This window comes from Anser anser (assembly GCF_964211835.1).
Source record: "Anser anser genome assembly, chromosome: 5".
Classification (NCBI taxonomy): Eukaryota; Metazoa; Chordata; class Aves; order Anseriformes; family Anatidae; genus Anser; species Anser anser.
In genome coordinates, this window is record NC_139725.1 from 28,728,213 (window position 1) to 28,740,840 (window position 12,628).

Genomic DNA, 12,628 nt, shown 5'->3' on the forward strand with positions numbered 1-12,628 from the left:
AGTATTTGAAGAGTCTTTCTGATTGCCTGGAAAAATAAAGGCAAAATGTAGACAGATCTAAGATAGGCAGAGCAATTTCTTCATTACAAAAAAATTGCTGTTTTACTTGAAAGTTTCATTTAGGAAAGAGTGTAGTTAAGTTTTGATGTCATACTGTTTTATATAATTCTGTATATTTAGCAAAGAAATAGCTAATAAATTTGATAAAAATCAAACAAAAGTGACTGAACAGTTCATTTTTAAAATGAACCACTTCTCTGAACCACTTCACAAAGAAAGCAGTATTGCCAGCATCAAATGCTTAAAATTCACAAGTTGGAGATTCTTATGTTTTAAACTGACAACTTTGACCACTTTGGATTCTTTTTAGTTGTGTTCTGCATTCTCAGGTTATGCTTATTTATATTTCATAGATTTTTTTCTACAACGATGAGGACTAGAAGCCTCCTTCATTTTCAATGGAAACAAAGATTTTTTATAATCTTTTGATTCTTGTGCTGAAGCCTTCAAGGAAAATACCACTAATGGAACTTACAGTAAGACCTTTGAGGCAGGCAGAAGCTTAGACCTTGTTAGTAACAGTGCCTTTGTTGTCCCTGTAAAAATACAGATTTGACAAAATGAGAAATCGTGGAGACTTTCAATTTGTTAAATCAACAATCTCTGACTTTGAATTTTCAAAATGGCTTCAGTAAAGGGTATAAGGTAACCAGGTCAATACTAGTTCCTAAAAATACAAAACGGGAACAGAATCCAGATTTCTAATCAGCATTCCAAATTGTATTATTTTAGCCCTATTGCCCTTCAGAAATTGCCAGTCTATGTAGTCTATAACCACTGCACTTGTCCACGTTTTCCTTCAAAAAGCAGAAATAGAGTCTAGAACCATCAATAGGGTACATAATACACTGGCAAAATATGTGATTGTCCCATGTTAGTTTCACATGGAGAAAATTTTCCTCACAGGGGACATTTTCATACAAGTAAGATCATAAATTCTCTTAAATCTTTGCTACTAATGTAACTGCTCCTAATCCCCTTTTTCTTGGTCCCATATCACTATGAAGTTTTCTTTTAAAAATTCTATGGTACCTGTAATTTTCAAAATAATAAACATAACTTAAAAGCATGTTAAATCTAAAATGTTTGCAAAACTTCCATAAACTTTGTCATACTGACACTGAAGAACTGAATCTTAGATCATTCATTAGTTCTCCTGTCCTGTTCTTAATTTCTAATGCCATCACTTGTTTTGGTTCAGCCTTTACCATTTGTATTGTCCATCTTAACAGCTGCTGATGGCCCAGGGGATCGATTCATCATAGGGGAATCCCAGGCTGGTGAGCAGGTGAGTACAATTTCTTTTCTTATTTTTCCTTTTAAAAGTATTTTTCTCTTGTAAGACATTGCTTTGTATTTGGACAAGCTTTCTAGTGCTCCCAAACTCAACATTAGGAAGCAGGAAGTAGGACACAGCTGCAGCAAGCCTCCTGCTGTGTGCCTTGAGACATGATTTCAAACAGCAAGGTAGTACAGTTACATAAGGAACTAATGAGGATATCCCAAAATACTTCAGAGCATTATGCTGACATGTCCTATAGGAGAGCATACAGTAATGTTTTGCCCTAGTACAATGTGAGAGTACATAAGGTTTCTAGTGGTATTACAATTCATAAACAGAGAGAAGCAAGATTTAACCCTTTCTGCTAATAGATTTTTAAAGGGACATCAGCTCAGTAGCTGTTTCCACAAACTGCTTGCATATTTCACACTGATACGTGCAAATGGAAGTGTAAGAATTTTGTAAGAAGTCTTTAAAGAAAGGTAATGGTCAGAACAATCTTGAGGAAGCCTCAGAAGCCTAGTTTGCCTCGTGAGGAAGCACAGCAGCCTGGTTTGCAGTGTTGTTCTTTTACTGTTTGTTAAATCAAAAAGAGTGTTTGTGCGCTTTAGCAGATAAATGGATTGAGTTTAAGAGCAAGTGCAGGCAGCATCCATTCATGACCTGCTGTGCAGTATAAATATTCGTAATAGACGCTGATTCACTGTCAAACTCAAGACTACATTTGATAATATTCCTATACTAAACACAGAAGTTTGAAGTAAAATAGATGTATTTCAACCAGCTGTTCCAGGTTACAGAAGTATTTCCAGTTGCAGGATTGTTTCTTTGTTTTTTTTTAATGGAGTTGAACTGCCTTCAAACACATAATAAGCACAAGATTTGACTTTGCTAATCATAGTATACATGGAGAACTGTGAAAATAAGTTTTGCTGTAGTTCTCACCCATCTTCATGAATTATAATTCAGTGGCATAGACATCACCTCAGCAATGATATGCCTATAAACTTAGATTGATGAATCTGTTATACGAAATATGTAAAATGACTTTAAATACTAAAAAAATGTAAACTAACAAATCCAGCAATATTTTAAACTGCCTTGGATTTTTAGCCTATGTTTTCAAACATTAGTCCAGAATCCAGAAGACTGAAAGCTATTTCTACAACCCTTTATATGATCATTATAAAATGTCAAAAAACAGCTGAGCAACCTGCTATGTTATCAATTCTATCATTATTTGCCTGCCATCAATATTCTCACTTTGCTAGTTAAAAAGTATCACAATACAGTTGCTTAGAAACAGTTCTGGTGAAGCTGTGTCTAATGGGAAGAACTGCCCACAGGTCTAAGGGGTTTTAATGTCCTAATCAGTTCAGCATGTTTGTAGAAAGGATGGTAGGGCAAACACAAAATTGTTTCCCTCCTATTAAATACAGGAGCTCACAAATGTGTATCTGCAGGGACAGTCCCACCAGATTAATGGGAATGGTAAACCTCTCTGGCAAAGAACAAAAATTGGGTGGGGGGAAGCACGCAGAGAGAAAACAATTCTGGAAATACCAGAGCAAGTAAGAAAAATGAGGCTGTTGACCTCTGAATAATTGGTCAGAGGTTTTCTCTTGGGCCAACACATCTTCATGTTCATCTCCTTCCCAAGAAATGATTTATAGCTGTAGAAGTCTCTTCAGTCTCATTTCACCCTTCAGTCACTCTCAGCAGCAACATACTGCTTTTCATGTTACAGACCAATTAACTGAATGATTCACAGCAGGGAGTTCAAAATAGGTTTAGATTTGGTTCCTCCTGTAGGGAAAAAGGTTATGTAAATGCTACTTAGAGAGGAAGAAAATGGGACTGAGAACTCCAGAGCAGCCATATAGCCAAGCTAGACATTTCTGTATCAATTTATAAATTCTATGTTATTTTCTTAATTCCATTTCCAGATCATCATGTTTATGTTAACAGACATTTTTTGTTTTGCATTGAAGAAAACTTTCAGAAACTACCTTGCTTTGGAGAGGTTAGGTCACATTTGAGAGCACTACTCAAGAGCCGTCAGCACAGACTGTGAAAAATTGGAGCATGGGGAGCAATGATTTTCTTCCTATAGACTTGAATATCTGAGTATTAGAATTTCCTGGAAGACTTTCTAAAGATGGTTTTAAGAGGTGCTGCAACTAACTGCAATATAGAATGGAAACAGACATTTTTCATCTTTCTGTTAACTTGGCCCTTTTTACAGAAAGGAGCGTGGGTCGTTGTAAATCTTGCAGGAGATGTGTAACAATGTGTAAGAGAAAATGCCTGAGATGGGGCTATGCTCAACAGATTATTTCTGGTTTTTATTCAGTGATTAACATAAATAGATTATCAGTGATGAAGGTGAAGGGCAGAATCCTGTACTGCCCTATTGCAGGTAAGTATGAGATCTCAGAGGTGTTTAAAAGAGCTTCTGTGAAATCGTTGTGCATTAATATGCTTTCTGAGAAGCAATCACTTCTTTATCTTCCTAGCCTCTAGAAGAAGGAAACAGCCCTGCAGACTCATGCAGAAGTCTGATGCTTGTCTTTTCTTCATAATCTGATCAAATTCTCAAGGGACAAAAAGGAAACAAAAAGGAAACAAAATATAAGAGCAACACATCTGATTACAAAAACAAATGTTATTATATCATAAATTTGCTTAAATGCTTTACATCATTACACCTCAAAAAATTAACTGCCTCATCTAGTAATAAATTCCAAAAGCATGGATATTTACGGTGCATTTTGCCACCATAAGCACTGATTTCTGGCAGAGTCCTGTACATGTATTCTTTGTGATTCTTGAGACTGAAAAACTGTATTTTAAATGGGAGAATGTTTTGTGCTAAAATACACTGGTAAAAGGAAAGACTTTAATGCTTTAGTAAGATCAAAACAATATTACTTATTTGTAATGTATCTATTCACTGTCTATATAACAACATGCAAAAGAGCTCCCATACTCCATGGCATAAGCTTTTCTTTTTGCAACATTCATTTTCATAAAAGTCAAAACATCACATCGGACAAGATTATTTTCACTTAAGCTTTAAGCATGTTCAGTGTAAATGGCTGCACCTCAGCTATTCATCCATACCTCCTTGAATAGTCTGTGGTAAGAAATACCATTTAGAAAAAAAAAAAAAAAGTATTTGTTTTATCTCATCTGTGTAAGATACGCATCTCAGGATGACTTTAGTCCTGCCAAAAAAGCACATTAACCATAGCATATGGCAACTGTGAACTTTTTTTTTCAATTTCTTTTAGCATTTTATTTATGTTCTTCTCAAAGGATTTCCTTTACCCTTAGAAAAGGGTCAAGATGCAATTAACTCCAGGCTCAGCTGTTTCTTGGGATACATAGGTCACTGTAATACTGTGGTAAACCAGGAACAAATCATTTCCAGCCTTTTTCTAGTGCCTTTGTCCCAATGAACAAAATACAGCAGCCTTTGAAGTACATATGTAATATTCACATTCCAGACATTACAGCTGTGCTGAAATGGAGTAGAATAATGGACAAGGCAAACACAGCTTTGCACAGTTGAAACATTGGCCACCTGTCTTGAGTTTACAGATGTCTAACAGCCTCCTGTCAAAAGTCATGGAGTATGTCACTGCTGTGCATGAGCAGATATTGACGCTTGGAAGGCACTGGGTTGCTATCAAATATGTGCTAATCATAGTCAGTCTGAGAAGTCCTGGACGGATCACAGCTGTGAAGATCTGTTTGTATCATGTATACTAATAACAGTAAAGCCCAAACAAGTTGGCCTTACTAAGGCACTGTGTGGAGCAAGTACTTATATTCCAGCAATAATATTCACAGTTATCACACCAGCTTCTTTTAGTTGCATTTTATCAGAAAGATTTTCCTTTTAGTTGTTTATTTCTCAAGTGGTTGTGGTCAAATTACAATTTTACTCTGGAATTTGAAAATACATATTAAAATAGGCTGCCTGGTGTGAAATTTTATTAAAACCACACCATTTGTTTTATCCTGTTGTTTTGGTATTTTTGTGTTCTTTGTATTCTGCTGGTGAAACTTGTTAATGTACTGTGACTTTACATAAATGTAGAGCATTATAAATTTCAGGCTTTGCTAAACTGACCCTCAGAAAGATTCTGCGTGAACTAGCATTGAGCTGTCTCTCATTATGAGGAAAGCTGCTTAAAAGTGAAGCAGGTGGTTATATTAGAAATTTGGAACAGTTTATTTGGAAGGGACCTACAAAGATCATCGTGTCCAACAGCCTGACCACTTCAGGGCTAGCTAAAAGTTCAATCATATTATTGAGGGCATTGTCCAAATGCCTCTTGAACATTGACAGGCATGGGGCACCAACCACCTTGCTAGAAAGCCTGTTCCAGCGTGTGACCACCCTCACACTGAAGGCATTTTTCTTAATATCCAGTCAGAACCTCCTCTGGCGCAGCTCTGTGCCGTTCCCGTGTTCCGTCTCAGGGTAGCAGGGAGAAAAGATCGACACCTCCCTCTCCCTTTCTGCCTCCTCAGGAAGTTGTCAAGAGCAATGAGCTTGCCTCTCAGCCTTCTTTTCTCCAGACTAGACAAACCAAGTGTCCTCGGGTTTCCTCATGGGACATGCCTTCCAGCCCTTTTACCAGCTTTGTTGCCCTCTTCTGGACACATTCAAGTATCTTAACATCCCTTTCACATTGTGGAGCCCAGAACTGCACCCAGTACTCCAGGTGCATAAATTCAGTGGGAGAATCGCCCCTTCTGACCGGCTGCCTATGCTGGATGTGTATTTGCCCCCTGGACTGCCAGGGCACGCTGCTGGTTCACGTTGAGCGTGCTGCCACCAGCACCCCCAGGCCCCTTTCTGCTGGACTGCTCTCCATCCGAATCTCCCGGGGTGTGCTTGTGTCCAGCGTTACTCCGACCCAGGTGCAGCACTCTGGGACACACTGCTGGTGACCGGCCGCCAGGCTGAGGTAGCCTTATTCGCTATGACCCTTTGAGCTCTGCCATTCAGCCAGTTCATCATGTGGTGTGTGCCTGTTCACCTCACAGCTGGACAGTTTGTCCAGAAGGATGCTGTGAGGGGTGGTGTCAGTGCGTAAGACAACACATAACAAAAATCCAACCAAAACAAAACAAAGAAATTTAAACCTTCAGGACCAGAATATTGTACAAATATATTTATGAACAAAGATGTAGAAGATTTTTGGTCATTTGAGTTTCTAAAGGTCTTCATCTAAGTGTTACACTTCTTAGCCAGTTACTTTTCTCAAGCAACCAAAATATCTGTATATTTCACCTTCTGAAAGTTATTCTTGTGATAGGAATCCAAGGGGAAAAAGTGAAGCCACTTAATATGTGACCTAAAAGTCAGATGGGAAGCAGTTACCTAATGATATTCAAATATGTTGGAGTTTATGTCTGTCAATATCACTAGCAGTACATCAAGATTCTTGACTTATAGAAGAATTTTATTCCTTCAGATTACTTCCATAATGTTCAAGTGGCTTGAGATTTCTCTTTTCAAAAGTAAATCATTTTGTTTCTTTTTCAGCCAACTCAAACTGTGATGCCTGGTCAGGTAATGCGAGTTACAACTGGTGCTCCAATCCCATGTGGTGCTGACGCAGTGGTGCAGGTGGAAGATACAGAACTCATCAGGGAATCAGATGATGTGAGTCACAAGTTAAAACTCATTTTGCTTTTGTATGCAACAGCATGTGGCTTATGAAGCAATCCTGTAAATATGAACGACAGTCCTGTAGAAGAGCTCTTCCATTAATCGCAGAAGTTGGAGGAGTTTCACATTGGTTCCTAGTAGCAATTCTGCTTTTCCAGACTGTAATAACAGTACTGCAGACCTGCCTGTCCTGACCTTGATTTTTCATTGTGGTTATTGTATGCCAGCACAAAAGTTTTTGGGAGAATGATTGAGTGAAAAGCGAATGCCTCCCAGAGATCCATGATGGCAGTCCAATTTGAGTGCCTAGTATATTCACATTTTTAAATACAGAGTAGTGGCAATCAGACATTTTATTTGCTTCTTTTCTACCGAGTTCACATTTAGCAGCAGAACAATCCGCTTTATACTTCAGGATGATCCTGAAATTCAGCAAGGTTAGGACTTTAGAAGTTCTTCTAAAGTCACCAAGTAGGAAGGGATTTTTTTTTTCTTAATACATCCCAGAATAACAGGCTGAAATATTACAGTGCAGCATTACCACTGATGTAGCTAAAGTTGAGCATGACTTTCTGCAGGCAAGTGAACTATTTTAAGGGCTGCAAAATCCACAGAATGATTTGAATTATTTTGAACTATGCTATGAAGACGGTTCTTCTTTGTCAGAGTTGGTATCATTTCAGCAAAAGATTCCCAAAATAAAGCCTTCTAAAGAACGTAATTTTGCTACTACTATTAATTTTTGTGTGTAATGTATGTTCAGCTGACTCAGTCACTTCTAAACCCAATCCATCCGTTTTCAGGCTTTGTTCCAGCTTATCCACTGCCCCTGAGGAGAAGTAATATTCAAAAACTTCTTTATGATTGTGGTTGTAGAACAGGACATTCCAAACTGATGTACCTGGGAAGTACAGTACACCTATTCAGCGATGCCAGGGCACTTTCAAAACAATAGAATTTCTAAACAACCTGTTGTCATAGCATTTAAATGGCTAAATGGTAACAAATGTTCTTTTTCTTTTCCTAAATCTGGCTCTGCACTTGGTGAATTTGGTGTATTTTGGGGAATATGTCTTCTGCACATACCTTTCCATAAATGCATATGTCTGGAATGAGGGTTTGTATTATGTAACAAGGGGAGTAAGTGCCTCACCAAATTTTCTAAGTTTGTTCAATGGAGCTCTGTGCTTTAAAATGAGAAAATTACTGAATATAACACCCCTGAAAACCAGGAAATTGATAAGGTGTATATTCATCTAGAACAGTCTAAACTCTGTTTAGTCTGAAGAGATTTTCCAGCATACCTATAAATTATATTAGCACTCTACCTTACAGGTGCTGCAGAATACCATAGAAAAAAATATGAGTAGTGTAGTACTAATTGGGTACACACAGTTGTCTTAACAAAGCAAAATGTGTTTTTGAAGAAGGCTGGGATATGTCTATAGACAACTGTATACCAAACAGTCTGTCTTAGACTTCCTAAATATTATTCTCTCTTCCCTTCTGTTCAGAGAATTCCTTCTGAATCATTACCTTGTCTTAGCCAGCTGATTTCAGGACACTATTGTCATGTTTGCCATCATCTGACAGTTTTTACAGCAAGAAGATATGTCTCTTCTTGTCACAGCTTCCCAGCTCAGTTTTGGAAAGAAGTGTGTGCATGGTTCTCTGCTCATATCAGCCTTTGCTCTGCTGCTGTTCTGACAAGCTGCTCCACGTCAGCATAGCTACATGCTAGCATTGCAATCATAGCTGGAGTGTAAGTGCATGAATTCTAGTTTTTAAAGCTGATTAAGACAGCAAAATCTGAAACATATTCTCATGATTTTGTCTCATTCCTTATTACTGTAAATGCATAGATTTTTACATCTGATGAAGTCAGCAAGCTGTCTAGGCTGGCTTTCTTCCTGACATGGAATTCCTTGAGTCAGTCCTGCTTTGACGTTACAGATGTGTATTTGTAAATTGTATCTTCCTGTAAATATAATGTTGGCTTTACTGCTTGTTAATCGTTCCATTACCCTTACTGAACAGGTTTTCTGTGGCCATTACCCACCTCATCATGACAAGACTATCACATTGCAGAGTAGCATACATGATAACATGTTATTTCCTACTTCTTCCTTGGATGACAGCCATCCTGGATTCCACTATTCGTGTGCATGTTCTCCTCTACGTATAGGAACGGATTCTTTGGCTATGTGCTTAAACTCTAAATTTCATAGCAAATGGTCAGCCACCTTCAGGATCCATTTCCTGCCTATGAGTGTGAGGTAGAACACTTCAGTTTCTGCTTTTTCTTGAATACACAACTCTGATAATCATGTACAGAAATAGTATAGTTTAGTTGACGTTATTTTCATCTCCTTTTTTATGCCTAGTTGGCTACATATTTCAAGAATGTTTTTCTTTTAGAACTCCTTCAGGGCTGGGATTTAACTGAAATGAAATCTCTCATCTGAAATATGTTCTTCTGAAAAGATAGAGAGTACTTTTAAAAGGAGTTCCATGACCTCTAGTTGTGATAGCAATATTTAAACTTCATAGCAAGGATTCTCCAAATGACCATAGAAGTCACAGGCCTGAAAGGAATAACATCTGTTCATCAGGAAGAAAATTGCCCATCAGATAGCCAAATGCACGGCCATTGAGAAACCTACCCTTGCAAGAGCACTTTTTTTTTTTTTGAGTTTTTATGTCACCTCGTAGGAAAAAGGAGGCTGAAGTTATCAATTAAACAAGAGATCCTACATACAGTAAGACCAAGCATCAGTATATCAGTATGGATGCTGCCTGCTAACAACCATCAGAGTAAAACCCTCAAACATAGTTCAAAATATATTAATATACAGCAAGAGGAATACTGTCTGATCCACAGCAAATGGAAGTTGTTCTTAACATAATGTCATATCTTTGTGTAAGCCCTACTTCTAGCAACTCTGAACTATCTTGTATTTCTAAAGCATTCTGGGATATCCCTCAGTTCCACGAATAACAATCTCTGCACATCACCCTGTTGCCCACAGTCACACTTTCCACAGTGCTTTCCAAACCTGGGATTATTAAATTCCTCAAAAGCTTTTTTTAAATTATTTTCCCTAATCCAGGAGCCCTAAGTATTGGACCTTTTTTATTACTCAGATGTATCATTGGCACTCCTCTTGATTCCCCAGAAACGGCCTAGCTATCTTTAAATGTTATTAAGGATATGGAAAACTAAAATTTTCATAACTGGCCAACCATCCCCAGAGTGTCATAAACAATAAAATAGCTATTAAACTAACTTCTATTCCAGATTTTCATCACAAGCCTAAATTGTCTTTTACAGCTTCAGATGGGGATAAGGGAGATAAAGACATCTTGGGGTCTAGCACAGCCATTTTGGACACTAGCTGCCAAAAACAGTCCCTTATCTTATACTGGAGGAGCAGGTATTAAACAAACAGAATTTGTGTTGACAGCATGTCTTGAAAATACTGTGATAAAGTAAGAAATTACTTTCAACCCTTTTCAGGGTTGATGTTGTTTTTGTTCTTCATTTCCTGTTTTTCAGGTGTTTAAATTTATCCATTTTCACAGAATGCAAACAGAATCATAGCTTGTAACAGCATGTGTTACCCTTAATGTTGGGGCCTTTCTTTTAAAGCTTTGAGGCACTTGGTTTGAACTCAGAAAACACAGTCCCTATTGCCTTTAAGAAAAGAGATAGCAAATCCCTATGTCCTACACAATACTGTCTTTCCTGCAAAAATAGTATTGCCAATGGTAAGGACTCACCTTGTTTCTATTGTAATATTAGTGTCTGATTTATAATTTTGAGGTACTTTTAAGTATGAAATACTGCATCATAATGTAAAAACAAAATCTGTGCCAGTTTAAGTACTTGTAGATTTAGTGCTTCTGACAGGCTGGCACTATCTCAAAGCTGAGTATATTTATAATCAAACCATTTGCAGGTTTATAAATTAAATACTAACAGTGTAGGTCATATACCACCTATTGGCATTGAACAAATCACCAGATCACTGCAACCCTGAAGAAGTAAACACATATTAAAGTAGGCATCAGACTTTTCAGGCCACTTTCTCTTGTTCACAGTAAATAAACATGATGAATAAGCATTTTTCTGGTAAGTACAAAGCTCTCAGATAGGAGTTACCTCTATAAGGATCTACTTGAAGAGCTTGAAATAGTTAAGCTTATATCTTCTTCCTACCTTTCTGTGGATGTAGTGGCATTTTGCCTGACTAATGGTCTTTTTGAAATGCCATCTTTGAAATAAGTTTGTCTTGAGAGGAGGAGAAAGAAGCCACTTGGTATACAAGATCAAAAAAACAAACAGGGCATCACACCAGAAAGATATATAAACACAGGGATCATAAAAAAAAGGAAAGTAAAACTATGCATTCAGTGCTGGTCCTTCCCTGGCAAGCTCATCAGAGATGGAAGTCTTATAAAATTCTTTAGCACACATCGTGGTAAAGTCTTGTTGCACAAATCAGGGAAATGATGATGCTTAAATCATAAGTTCTCAGTGCAATGGGTATGGTGAGCTGTGTAGAAATCTCAGACATTAAAAGTGATTAATCTTGTCTGAATAGCCCAGCTGACTTCACATGATCTCTTTGTTTTTAAAGGGCACTGAAGAACTAGAGGTTCGAATCCTGGTGCAAGCTCGACCAGGACAAGATATCAGGTCTGTAAACAGCCCATTTCATAAACAGTGAAATACCTGTAAGGAATAGAAGGTCTGGTAATTTTTGCAGTCATTGTTTAGCCTTAAGTAATACTGACATTTTGACAGTCTGACTAATGAACATCCCTGAACTCTCCTCACCTGGAGCCAGATCAATCAAGGAAAGATACTTCCAATCTCATTCTGGTTTTCCTTCATTTTTTCTGTGCTACAATTTTCAGACCTATAGGACATGACATTAAAAGAGGTGAATGTGTGCTGGCTAAAGGAACTCACATGGGTCCATCCGAGATTGGTCTCTTAGCAACTGTTGGAGTAACCGAAGTAGAAGTTAACAAGTTTCCAGTGGTTGCAGTCATGTCAACAGGGAATGAGGTAAGCAAAATAACTTCAGACTCAAGGTCTGAATTACTCTTTTGCATTACTTCTATCTTCTGGAACGTGACTTCTACCCTATTTCCAATTAGACTGTCTTTTTGAGCTATTCTAACTCATGCTGATATCATTCAAAGTAGCTCATGCTGACACGAGGTATTCTTGTGAGGGATCAACCCATAATCAGCCTGTTATGTTTCTTCCCCCACAGGATCATAGATCCTTGCTCTCTCACAAGTCTCACACGCTGGATTTGCCAAAATTTCGGTAATGCATCCAGCCTTGTGCCATCTGCTTTTCTCCTGCCAGCAAGGGAGGACCTTTAGGGTACTCAGGGTTGCAATATATATTGCGAGTCATGACTGGAAGAGTAATTTCTTTTGAGCAGCACTCCTCTGTAACTGTTGTGCAAATGGCAGATAACTTGTGTCCAAAAACTGAATAGTACTGGCAAATGCCCTTCTGCAGTATTCTATCTTAATATTGTTTTATTAGTAGCCCATGTTGAAATCCAGACAATCTC

The 12,628-nt window shown here is 37.9% G+C and overlaps 1 protein-coding gene across 32 annotated transcripts in view; it reads left to right on the forward strand.

Annotated features, from left to right (window-relative positions):
• The window catches only part of GPHN (gephyrin), a 284,811-nt gene that overhangs the window by 244,224 nt on the left and 27,959 nt on the right, over positions 1–12,628 (forward strand). For all 32 annotated transcript variants that reach the window (XR_014584952.1, XR_014584953.1, XM_083837922.1 and 29 more), the window contains 4 exons: positions 1,293–1,348; positions 6,906–7,025; positions 11,672–11,730; positions 11,952–12,105. Coding sequence is in view for 30 of the 32 variants with exons in the window: in XM_083837922.1 (XP_083694048.1) it covers positions 1,293–1,348; positions 6,906–7,025; positions 11,672–11,730; positions 11,952–12,105 (389 nt within the window). In the remaining 2 variants the exon portion in view is untranslated. The remainder of the gene's footprint in view (positions 1–1,292; positions 1,349–6,905; positions 7,026–11,671; positions 11,731–11,951; positions 12,106–12,628) is intronic.